We start from the raw sequence: 12,085 nt of genomic DNA, 5'->3' as shown, positions 1-12,085 counted from the left end.
AGACTTAAGGAGTCATTTCTGTTGATCAAATAACTGATTGTGGTTGAGTGGAAAGCTATTGGGCTCAGCAGTTTGCAGTACTTAGATACTAGTGAGTGCAAAACACAATTTCTTCAGTCATGTCCGACATTGAATAAGGCCTTGCACAAATACTAAGTTGTTATTTAACTTAAGTACTTTTCAGCCATCTAGACTATATGTTGTTTTTCATTTCACAAATCAACCAGGCAGTTCTAATGTCTGCAAAGCACTTTTTTTTTTCTGTTTCATATGCTTTAGACAGATTTTCCTACCTCTTTCCAGATACTTCTGCCATGCCCCGCGGTACTCCATTATATGGGCAGCCTTCATGGTGGGGCGATGATGAGGTGGATGAAAAAAGAGCTTTCAAGTCAAATGGCAAACCAGAAGAAAAAAATCATGAAACTGGAACCTCAGGTAAAAAAAACTTCAGATTCTGAGATTTGGGGATATTTGGGGATATTATTATCAGGTAACAAACCTGTCTATCCTAAAAAGAGATATCTACTACTCTTTAATTTGATTAAAAAAAAAAGGTGATGAATGTTTTAATGACTTTAATATTGTAATTTTAATTCATTCTGAATTATTCTCACATAAGTTATTAATTCCATTATCTTTGTAAATCATTTAAAAATATTTTTGCAGTTTTTTTATGAGATTGTTAAAACTTGGGAAAACATTTATAATGTAGTTGGACAGTTTAACTATTTTAAAATATAACTAATTTGGTGTGTTTTCATTAGGTTCATGAGCATATAATCATGCTAGAGACCCGGTGCACAAAATTTGTGCACAAGTAAGATCCCTAGGCCTGGCCAGCTGTCGGCCGGGCGGAGCCTTCCTTCATTTCACACCGCCCCCTGGTTGTCAGTGCACGTCATAGTGAGCGATCCAACTCCCGAGGGGACACTTTGCATATTAGCCTTTTGTATATATAGGTTTTTAAATGAACCATTTCTCTGATGTTTAGAAATATGACATGAAATTATAACCTTTCAGGCCTCAGTTTATCCAGTTTGTTGGGAAATGGTAGCATCAAGATTAGCTTAGCTCAGCAGCCAGAATGAAGACATAGTTGGGGGTCAAATTCCCAGGTTAGTAGTCAGGAAATATATTCTTCCCATTGCTGGAGGGATGTAGTAATGAGCTAAGTGTCCATAAGCCGGAAAATCAAGATTTTCAGGAAATAGTGGTGTGAGTTGTCCATCACCTATGGCCTGGAGTCAGTGGTGAGGCAGATAAGGATCCAGGCCTGCAGGAATTCAATGCGGGCACCAGGAGCGGTACGGGAAGCAGCTCTGAGTCAAGGGCAGATGCCATCAGAGCACTTGTCAGTTTTCTACCTCTGACCCCAGGTCTGCAAGAGAAATAGGACATTTTTGTGTAGCTGAAGAATAAGGACACTGGTCCTTTAAATACGCTTTGATTTTTCCAGGACACATGTCTCCGAAAGCTGGCTTTATCAACTTGATTTGATTTTGCCCCCAGTTGAAGTTAGCAACTTTGCAAATCAGTTCGCCTCACAGCTTCCTTGCCTCTGAGACCAACACAGGTTTCTTCATGCCCAAGCTCAGAGACTCGGTGTGTTGTTGAGCAGACCCTCACATCCAAGTAACAGACATGCTTCCTGAGACTAATAAACAGGAAAGATATTTAATGGCTTAAATAACTGAGTCTCACCTAGCCGGCGTGGCTTAGTGGTTGAATGTCAACCTATGAATCAGGAGGTGATGGTTCAATTCCTGGTCAGGGCACATGCCCCGGTGTGGGACGTGCAGGAGGCAGCCGATCAATGATTCTCTCTCATCATTGATGTTTCCATCTCTCCCTCCCTCTCGCTTCCTCTCTGGGATCAATAATAACAATATATTTTTTAAAAAAGTAATTGAGTCTCTTCAGGATTGGTTAGCGCAGCATCTCAACAGTGTCATCCTCTGGCTGGTGTCTGTCCATTTCTCAGCCCTCCTACCCACAGTGGCTGCACACTGGGCAGTTCCTCTCGCACACGTGGGCTGCCTGCCAGCAGCAATCCGGGGTGTGTGCTATCGGATCACAGCCAGCAGGAAGTAGCAAAGATTGCTTCCAGAGGACCCCAGCAGTTGCAAGAGGAATTCTCCTCAAAATGTTCAGCATATCTCTCATCTCATCGGCCTCTTACAGGTTCATGAGTAGGTCACCCCCTTGTTTCTGAACCAACCCCAGGCAAGGGCTAGGAGGCCATCCTTCAGCCATCTTGCTCACCCTGAAGCTGTGTGGGGTTAGTTTTGCTCGAAGGCCCATGAGCTGTGTCAGGGAGGAGGAGATACCCGGCAATGTTGGAGTTCTTTGAGGAGGAGGTACAGGAAATGGATATTGGAAGGCGGTCAAGAATGTCTGCTTCATTTGAAATCTTCATATCTTCCCTTCTCACTGTTGCCTTTTTTTTTTTCACTAAGTCATAAATTGAACTTCCTACTTCTAGTTTCAACCCTCCTGCAGTTCATTTTGCATAAAAAATCTCAGTTCTTTATTTTCATTAAAAAAACAAACAAACACCTAAAGTGGCTGTCTTTTGCCTGCCAAATAGATTTATGTCCAAGTTCTAATTATGTCCCACTTTCCTTAAGAGATTATGTCCCACAAAGAGTTGTTTTTAGATTGTCTACCAACGGCTTCCCACAGAAATTATACTATAATTCCTGCCTGCTTTATCCCCACAGACATATACACACATACATCAGGTGGTAAAGTATTCTAAGTGTATCCGTATATATGTGTTGCTGATATATAACACTGTTTCATTCAGTGTTTTGTGTGTATGCCTTCTCATCTTAACCAAGTTCCTTATTTCAAGGATCACGTATTACCACGGTGCACCAGAGCCACCTCGTAGAGAGAAGAGGGGTAAACGTTCTGATTATGGAGGTTAATTTAAAAGAAAACACAGCAGATTTTAACTATTGCCAAATTCGGAAAATAATTGTGAGGGTGATTTTATCTTGCCATTCAAAATCTATTCCTCCCCCCTCACACAAAATGACTTTGAAATCTGAAATCTATAACTTGTAGAATACAGTGAAGTGTATGTGTAATTTCTGTCCTGGAGACAGAATCATGATTTATAAATAATAGCTAAGGCTTCAGTGATTCTTACTTAGCCAGACACTCTTGTTAGTACCCTGCATATGTTTATCATTTAATCCTCAGTGATACCTGAAGATTGTTACTGTAATTTTCCCCATTTTATAGATCAGGAAATTGAGGGGCAGCGATGTGAATTTCCTTTCCAAGCACCCAGCTAGCAAATAGTTAAGTGAGGATTTTAACCCAGGCAGCTCGACTCCCGAGTACACCTTTTTTATTTTAAGGTTTATTTTATTTGTTAATCCTCACCAGAGGATATTTTTTTTCTTTTTCTTAAAATATATTTTTATTGATTTCAGAGAGGGAGAGAGAGATAGAAACATCAATGATGAGAGAGAATCATTGATCGGCTGCCTCCTGCACGCCCCACACTGGGGATTGAGCCTGCATGTGCCTTCAGTCCCCAGGCTGACGTTCTATCCACTGAGCCAAACCAGCTAGGGCCCAAGTCCACCTTTTAACCATAAGCAGTCAACATTTCAGCAGCCATTACATATACACACACTCCAAAAAGATATACTTCATAGAGGACAAAGATTTGGAAAAACATTCCAAAAATAAATTGGCATGAAAATAGATCCCTCATACCTCAACATAATAAAATAAATTGCAAATTCTTAACTGATTATCAGCTTGTGTGACCTCTCATCGGAGTGTCATCTCTGCCCGATGACAAAAGCTGTCTCGTAATCTTGGGATTGTTTTTGAGGAGGAAGGAATTAAGTGATTTACATCTTGTGATAAATAGCTTAAAGCACGTAGTCAGATCCAGCTGATTAAGAGCCTTATGAGAGTCTTATTTGCTTTCTTTTTTTTAAATATATTTTTATTGATTTTAGAGAGGAAGGGAGAGAGAGAGAAACATCAATGAAGAGAGAGAATCATTGATCAGCTGTCTCCTGCACACCCCACACTGGGGATTGAGCCCCCAACTTGGGCATGTGCCCTTGACCAGGAATCGAACCCTGACCTCCTGGTTCATAGGTTGATGCTCAACCACTGAGCCATGCTGGCCAGCCTCACTTGTTTTCTTATATTCGAATAAAGATATTGTTTCAGATTTATCATTTATAGCCTTTTTAAATCTAGGATGAGGAAAACAAAATATTTACTGACCTGAAATAATTTATGATGCCAGCATAGATTGTAGAATCAATTTGAAAACATATACTAAATGTTATTTCATGATATCATTTTGAAATTGTTGTTTCTCTTACAAAAAATCTTTCAAATCATGAAACACAAATGCTTATTAGTTTAATTATTTCTTCTCTAAGCATACTATTTTGGTAAAACAAAAAGACATTTGCTTCTTGATTACCAAATTTTAGAAGTAAAATCTTAGTACTTAGTCATGACAGGTGAACATTCCAGAAAGGAGAAGAGAGTATCTGTCTACTACCTGATTATTTTTTTAACATATTTTTATTGATTTCAGAGAGGAATTTCCTTACCAAGGTCACCCAGCTAGTAAATAGTTTAGTTGGGATTTTAACCCAGGCAGCTCGACTCCTGGAAGGGAGAGAGAGAGATAGCAACATCAGTGATGAGAGAGAATCATGGATCAGCTGCCTCCTGCACACCCCCTACTAGGGATCAAGCCCACAACCCAGGCATGTGCCCTTGACTGGAATTGAACCCAGGACCCTTCAGTCTGCAAGCCAATGCTCTATCCACTGAGCCAAACCAGCCAGGGCTACCTGGTTATTTTTGATATTCCTCTCTAAGGGTCCCCATGTTTCCAGAATCTCTGCAGACTTACCAAGTAGCCTAAACACCCTAGGAGCAAATCTATACATCAGAGCAATCAAGTTCTCCCAAAATCATGTGAATATTTTGAGTCCTATTAGAGAAAAATCAGTCCTCACGTTAGCTACAGGTATGCTCGTCTCTGGATTTTAGAGAGAGAGAAAGGGAGACAGAGAGAGAAACATCATTCCGCTGCCTCTAGCACACCCCCTACTGGGGATCGAGTCCAAAACCTGGGCATGTGCCCTGACTGGGAATTGAACCTGGGACCTTGCAGTGCATGGGACTGTGCTCAACCAACTGAGCCATACCAGCCAGGGCTAGGTATGCTCTTCTACCTGCCCACTTAGTTTACACATTTCTTTAGGTTACAATGAAAGGCCTTTAAGCATTGCATACATTTCGAGAAGGTGTGCACAGCTGTGAGGAGTAGATTTTTGTCTCATATTGATTTTTAATCTCATCTAACTAAATTTAAAAACTTGCAGGATGTGACTCCTTTTAAGCAAAAGTGGTTTACCAGTCTTTGTTATACCAAGTACTTGAATATACTAGCAGAAGGAGCCTTCACATTACAGTCTGTGTCATCTTGAGTTAGTGTAATATTTTACTTAATTTAGTACAGAAGAATAAAGGGAACTCCTTTTTCTGGATTCTGTATATTACAGGATTCCCTGGCAGGTCACTCAGTCATAAAATATTTTAAGGAAGTTAAGGATATTATCACCAATTGCTCTGATTTAGGTAAACAGAATTAATTCTAACATAGTTATTAAAAATGTTTAAATATCTAGAATTTAGATTAACAGTATCAGTATAAATAAAATATTAGTATATTTAGTATGTTGTTTGGTGTATTTTAGTGTAAACAGAATAGATTTGGAAGAGAAATGAATGTTAAATTCATAATTCCAGAGTATGTTCTGTTAGTTTCCTAAGAGGGGAAAGTTGCTTATATCTCTGTTTTAATTTGGAAAAGCCCTAATTTTCCTAGTAGGCCTACACTTCCCCAATATAGTGGGCCCACACTTGATCTGTTTTTCTTATCTTCTGAGAAAGGAATTCTTCCCCATAATGAATTTTCCAGATGACTGAACTTTTACAACTGACAATGTTTTTACAAAGTTGAATAATTTCCTGTATTTCTATTTTAAATGAATTACCCCCTATCGCTGCCTTTCCAAGCAGAGGAGGCGGAATGTAATTAAAATGTTTGCTTTATGACTCGGAATCATTATGAATATTAAGTGATGAATATTGAGTAAAGAACATTGAACTGTGATGCATTACAGCGATGTCCCTGGGAGACTTGGCAGGGGTGTGTATACGTCTTGTACACGGAATGGTTTGGGCTTGTGTGTCTCTGAGCCATGCCTCCCCTTGATCGTTTTAGTCTTCTCTCTACAACTTGACTCTTACTTCTCAGTAATCCGTCTGACCTTCAGCCTCACTAGCTCTCAAGGGACTTCCTTGTTAGTGAAGGTCGCAGATATGAGAGAAGAGGCATCATGTCTGTCTTGGGTTTCTTAGAGTTAGATTTGTTATTTTAGTTGGTTGTTTTCCTCATTCTTAACCATGTTGGAGATTTGGAGCAGGACAAGAGAGAAACGTTTATTTGTGTGCCTACTTATGCCAAGTTTTGTTCTGAGTAACTTACAAGATCTCACTCAATAGTATCTCACTAAATGTTCATAGCAGTCTGATGGATAGATATTACTATTTCCTCATTTTACGGGGAGGAAAATGAGAACTAAAGGCTGATAGAGACAGGATTTAATCTGATTTGAAGTCTTATCCCTGCTCTTTACTAAACCAGGCCGCCTGGTTATAACCATCGGATCTTAACATGCTGCCTTCCCTGCTCTAAAGTGCTACTCGATGGTGTTAGACTCCTGATTGCTGGGTAGAGTCGATGTTAACTTGTACCAGCCTCAGGTTCCCAGTCCTTGGAGTAAAGGCGATTTTGCAGTAGGACTAAGGGAACAATAACCTTAAAAGCAGTGATGTGCACTTGTTGGTCTCTACTGTTATAATGTGAACATATGTTGAAAGTATGTTAGTAATAACAGGGAACATTTCTTACCCAAGAGAGGAAAATATTTCTTTTGAGTGCTGAGTGGCAAGTGGATGTAAGCCATATATCCCTGGACCAGCTCTTTGTGGTTTTTACATTGTAATTCAGCCACATCATTTTATAGAAAACTACCACCCTTTGTCCCTAGTGTTACTATTACTTGAAGGATGAGCAAAGCAGAATGAATGAATGAAGGAATGAATGAAGGAATGATTAGGTATCTCTGTTGGTAGCATGGTTTATAAACCAGTTGTACTATATGGAATTGATCAAGTACAGTACATTGTACATAATAAATCAATCAATGTATGAAAAAAAATCAAAAATAACATGTATTAATGAGTTTATTAATATATGTCAAGTGGTTAATGCATTATACTGTCACAGGAATTTCAAGTGATAGGCCTTCAGAGTAAATATTCAAATTCAAGTGAACATTTTATTATTAAGAAAAAGATAAATTAACTTTTAATAAAGAAAAATTTTAAATGTGACTTTAAATTATTAAGTCTTATACAACCTTTCAAAGAGCATGTAAAATATTTGCTTTGATAACGTAAAGTTGTTCTTGATATAATTTTTTTTCATTTTCAGTGGTGAAAAAACTAAGTAGACTTTGAAAAGGATCATTTTTACATTTAGATTGTTTTGGTTGGATATTGTTTATCTTCTGCATAGATTTTGGGGGGGGTTTGCTTTTTTTTGAAATTAGCTTGATGTCTTCTATACACTACCCCCTACTTTCAGTTACAGAAATGTTGCCGTCCCCATCTTCTGTACCCTAAAAACAAACAGTGTTATGATGGCTTCATATTCAGAATATGCCAAGAAGTCAATTACAGCACCTGAAGAATCCCATCAAGATGTAATATTCCAAAAGATGTTTCAAAAGACTAACTACTTCACTTAATTAGAAAATGATTGAAAACAACTTGGTCTCCCTGCATGGCCTTTCCTCCTAATAAATGATCTGCAAATGGTTTCTCCCAATGTATTTTCAATAAGAATGCTGTCTGAGCTTTAGGGAAATATTTTTCATTTGAACTCACTCTTTACCATCTTGATAAATAGCCATGGTCAGTTGCTTCCTGAAAAACAGGGCAGTTTAATCTTTAAAAAATGTACATATATATGTATTGCATCTGTACTTCTGTTAACAAATACTTAAAACATTTCAATTATCATTTTCACTTCTATGCTTTTACATGCTTTATGTATAAACGTGTTTATTTTTATTTTTATGCCTTTATATTCGCTTCTGGGCAATCGACGAATGGTACTGTTCCAGTGCTGTTGGCTTCTTCTGCCAGCTCTTGTTGTTGATCTGATTTTATAATTCAGCTTTTCTCCAAGGATTTTTGACACTTGTGCATATTCTGCTATATAGAAATGTACATGAATTTTCTTCTGCAATGAATGGCTGGCAACTGAATTTCTGCTTTTATCTTATTTTTTTCACCCTGCTGCTTGGATTGCAATGCTGCAGACAAACCACATGCTTTGTCTTTAATATTCTTTTATTCTTTATAAAATGTATCTTCTTGCAAGGATCACACGTTTTATTTTATTTATTACTTTGGTCGTTCTGTTAGTAATGATTGTGAATGTAATAGGAAGAATGGTAAGTGGGGTCATTGCTTGTAGAGCATCGCTTACATACTGACTTCATGTGCGTTTCCTCACTTGAGCACCTGTTCTCCTAGGAGCTCTACTTGTGTTCAAGATATTTCAGATAGTTCATTCTCCTTACTTGATAAGGAAATTCATCTTTTCTTCTGTCACTCGAGATATATAACATATACATTGAACATGAATCTCCATCTCCATTTGATTTCAATTCTTTAGCACCTGGATGATTTCTAGAACATGGCCCTGGCCATTCAAGGTCCATCTCTTAGCTGCTTTGCTATCCTTTGCCATGGCTGCTCCTCACCTTGCATCTCCTGTTGGTACCTGAATACCATGTTTACAGCCAAAATGATTTCTTCTCTGTTACATTTGTCCTGGTTTTCATCCAGACTGTGATCTGACTTGTGTTGCTCTTGACTCCTTCAATGCTAGAAGCTCCCAATATTTTGAATTTTCTCTTATTTTTCTCATTAGGGTGCAGCTTAGATGCCAAGCAAGTGGAGGAACAGTCTGCAGCTGCAAATGAAGAAGTACTTTTTCCTTTATGTAGGGAACCGAGTTATTTTGAAATCCCTACAAAAGAGTTCCAGCAGCCGTCACAAATCACAGAAAGCACAATCCATGAAATCCCAACAAAAGACACACCGAGCTCCCACACCACAGGTGCAGGGCATGCCTCCTTTACCATTGAATTTGATGACAGTGCCCCAGGGAAGGTAACGATTAGAGACCATGTGACAAAATTTACCTCTGAGCAGCGCCACAAGTCCAGGAAGTCGTCTTTGGGAACTCAAGACCTGCCGGGGATCCAGACTGGAATGATGGCCCCAGAAAACAAAGTCGCCGACTGGCTAGCCCAGAACAACCCTCCTCAGATGGTCTGGGAGAGAACCGAAGACGATTCCAAAAGTATTAAGAGTGATGTGCCCGTTTACTTGAAAAGGTTGAAAGGTAAAGTGAATTGATCGTTTCAGAACTTCCTATATTACAATAAAGAGAATTCCATCTTCACAGTTCCCCAACTGCTATTAGATGAATAATGCGGTAGAAAACTGCTCCCTCCGAGCTTTGTATGTGATTTTAAAGCTCAAAAGCAAGCCATACTGCCCATGGCCAACTCATTCCAAATAGTCTGCCTTCGTGTTCTTGCCAAAACCAGATTGGTTTTGTAAATTTGATTTATGACATTAAGTATGTCTCTTTTTTCTTATGGAATTAAAAATTTAGTCAGTTCGGCAAGGGAATTCCTTAGAAGACAAGTCTCATCATTCTCTTAACTTAAGGAAAAGATATGTTCAATAATATTCTTCTCTGTTGGAATCCTTCCAATAAAATATCAGTATCTAAATTTTGAAAGAAATGTTAAGCCATTTGATAATGGGTCAAAAGTTCTACCTTGGTAATACAGTCATATTGTTGATAGAGGGTTTCAAACTGTTCTCGGTAGTTACTCATGAAACAAAAAATTTTGGTTTAGAAATAACTTACTGGGAATCGACTGAATTACATTTTTTCAATAGACTTTTATGAAAATGACAATTGAATTATTTATTCATTTTATATATGCTTTACTAGTATACTTCTTGACTAAAAAGTGCAAGATCTTTATACCTGCACATAGAAGTTTTTAACTAATTTTTCCATTGTTTTTGCTAATTAAATTTACTTTAGAATTGCCAAATACAGTTTTGTGTTACTCTATATTTTATTTAACAAGCTATCTATGAGGGAAATGATTGCACGTTAACCTCGACATTCCATAACTGTACAAGGAGTTCATGAGCTTTAAAAAAAAAAATGCTTGTTGAGGTCAGAGACTATTACCTGGTATTTCTAACACTTCACCTGAGACTTGAGTACGCGATAGGTATTCAGTAGAGTAAACAATGAATGACCTGACAATCAATGACAAGACTGTGGCTTAACTCGTACTTTATGCCCTGGGAACCTGGGCAAGTGATGAAGAAGTACCTTTTTCTGATTTGCTTCTAAGGTATTTCAAGATAGTGAGATGGGAAGGTTACCTAAATCTTTGTTGGGCCTGTTGCTATATTTAATTACAACCATACGCAATTACCTGACTTGAGATTGTTATCCTTTACTTCTACTGTGTAATATTAAATACACAGTAGAGATCTATATGAATGTATAGCTCAAGCTTACAAATTAAAGTTACCGATTTGTAAACCAACCATTTTTGTGAATTGGATAAATAATATTAATATCCTTGTATAATGTAAAAGGTAGCATAAGCCTTGAAAATTTAGAGGTAACATCGTCTTTTTAAGGCCACTCTTAATAAATACATTAAAAGTGAGCTAAAAGGTCCGTTTAAAAGCTACCAGTTTTTAAAAATACTCATTTATTATAACTGCTTTTTAGTTATTATCACTATTTTCTGTTATTTTAGGCCATCATTTTAAGCCATTCTCTGCTCTTGAACAAGCCTAATTCCAAACAGAGGCATTAATGCCCACAGTCACACTATATCCATGCATTAATGATTACATATTTGAAAACCTTACCAGAAATTATACAATCAATACTATGACCCCTCGAAATTGATTTTTGAGTAGACACATACTTAGTATGTTGACATTGCTCAGAACCCTTCTATTGGATATGCCTCCATACCATTCTACAAGCCATCTAAAAAATCTCTCTGAATATAACTCAGTTTGGTTCAAGATAGACCCGTTTTATTACTCCAGATATTCTTACAAATGGCATTTGATTTTCCCCAAAGCCAGAGCTGCCATCTATAATAATAAAAGCGTAATATCCTAATTAGACCAGACAGCCAAACAATCTTCCGGACAACCTTCTGGATGAAGCCGGGGCTACAAGGGCTGAGGCAAGCCACTGCAGCTGCGAGGGCCAAGCCCCTTGCACAAATTTCGTGCATTGGGCCTCTAGTTGTTAAAGGTTTTCCACATTTTAGGCTGTCAAACTATGTACCTAGACTCTAACCCAGGGGTGGGCAAACTTTTTGACTCGAGGGCCACAATGGGTTCTTAAACTGGACCGGAGGGCCGAAACAAAAGCATGGATGGAGTGTTTGTGTGAACTAATATAAATTCAAAGTAAACATCATTACATAAAAGGGTACGGTCTTTATTTTTTTTTTTAGTTTTATTCATTTCAAATGGGCCGGATCCGGCCCGCGGGCTGTAGTTTGCCCACGGCTGCTCTAACCACATAAATGTAATGACAGCAAATAGTAATAATTTTATATTCACTAAACTTTCAGCAACTGTTTAGATGAGTCAGAAACTTGAAAGTAGGCAAAACAAAACCAAAAAACACAACAACTTTGCTCCTGCAAGAGTAAAGTGCACGCGCTTTGGGACAGTGAAGCAAAGAATGTTCACAAAGCCCATACACTTCACCCTTTAGGAGAGCTGCTCCTCTTGGCCACGCTGCTGGCTTGGTCCAGCTAGCCTGCCCCCCAATGCTTAAAGGGACAGTCCGCTTATTCAGGCACAG

The 12,085-nt window shown here is 38.3% G+C and overlaps 1 protein-coding gene across 10 annotated transcripts in view; it reads left to right on the top strand.

Annotated features, from left to right (window-relative positions):
- Positions 1–12,085, top strand: part of CEP170 (centrosomal protein 170) — a 104,773-nt gene that overhangs the window by 45,950 nt on the left and 46,738 nt on the right. For all 10 annotated transcript variants that reach the window (XM_059677337.1, XM_059677333.1, XM_059677332.1 and 7 more), the window contains 2 exons: positions 304–438; positions 9,074–9,550. In XM_059677337.1, the coding sequence (XP_059533320.1) occupies positions 304–438; positions 9,074–9,550 (612 nt within the window). The remainder of the gene's footprint in view (positions 1–303; positions 439–9,073; positions 9,551–12,085) is intronic.

The sequence above is a fragment of the Myotis daubentonii genome, chromosome 20 (assembly GCF_963259705.1).
Source record: "Myotis daubentonii chromosome 20, mMyoDau2.1, whole genome shotgun sequence".
NCBI classification, from domain to species: Eukaryota; Metazoa; Chordata; class Mammalia; order Chiroptera; family Vespertilionidae; genus Myotis; species Myotis daubentonii.
Note: the sequence above shows the minus strand (reverse complement) of the source record. Positions and strands in the feature narration are given on the sequence as shown.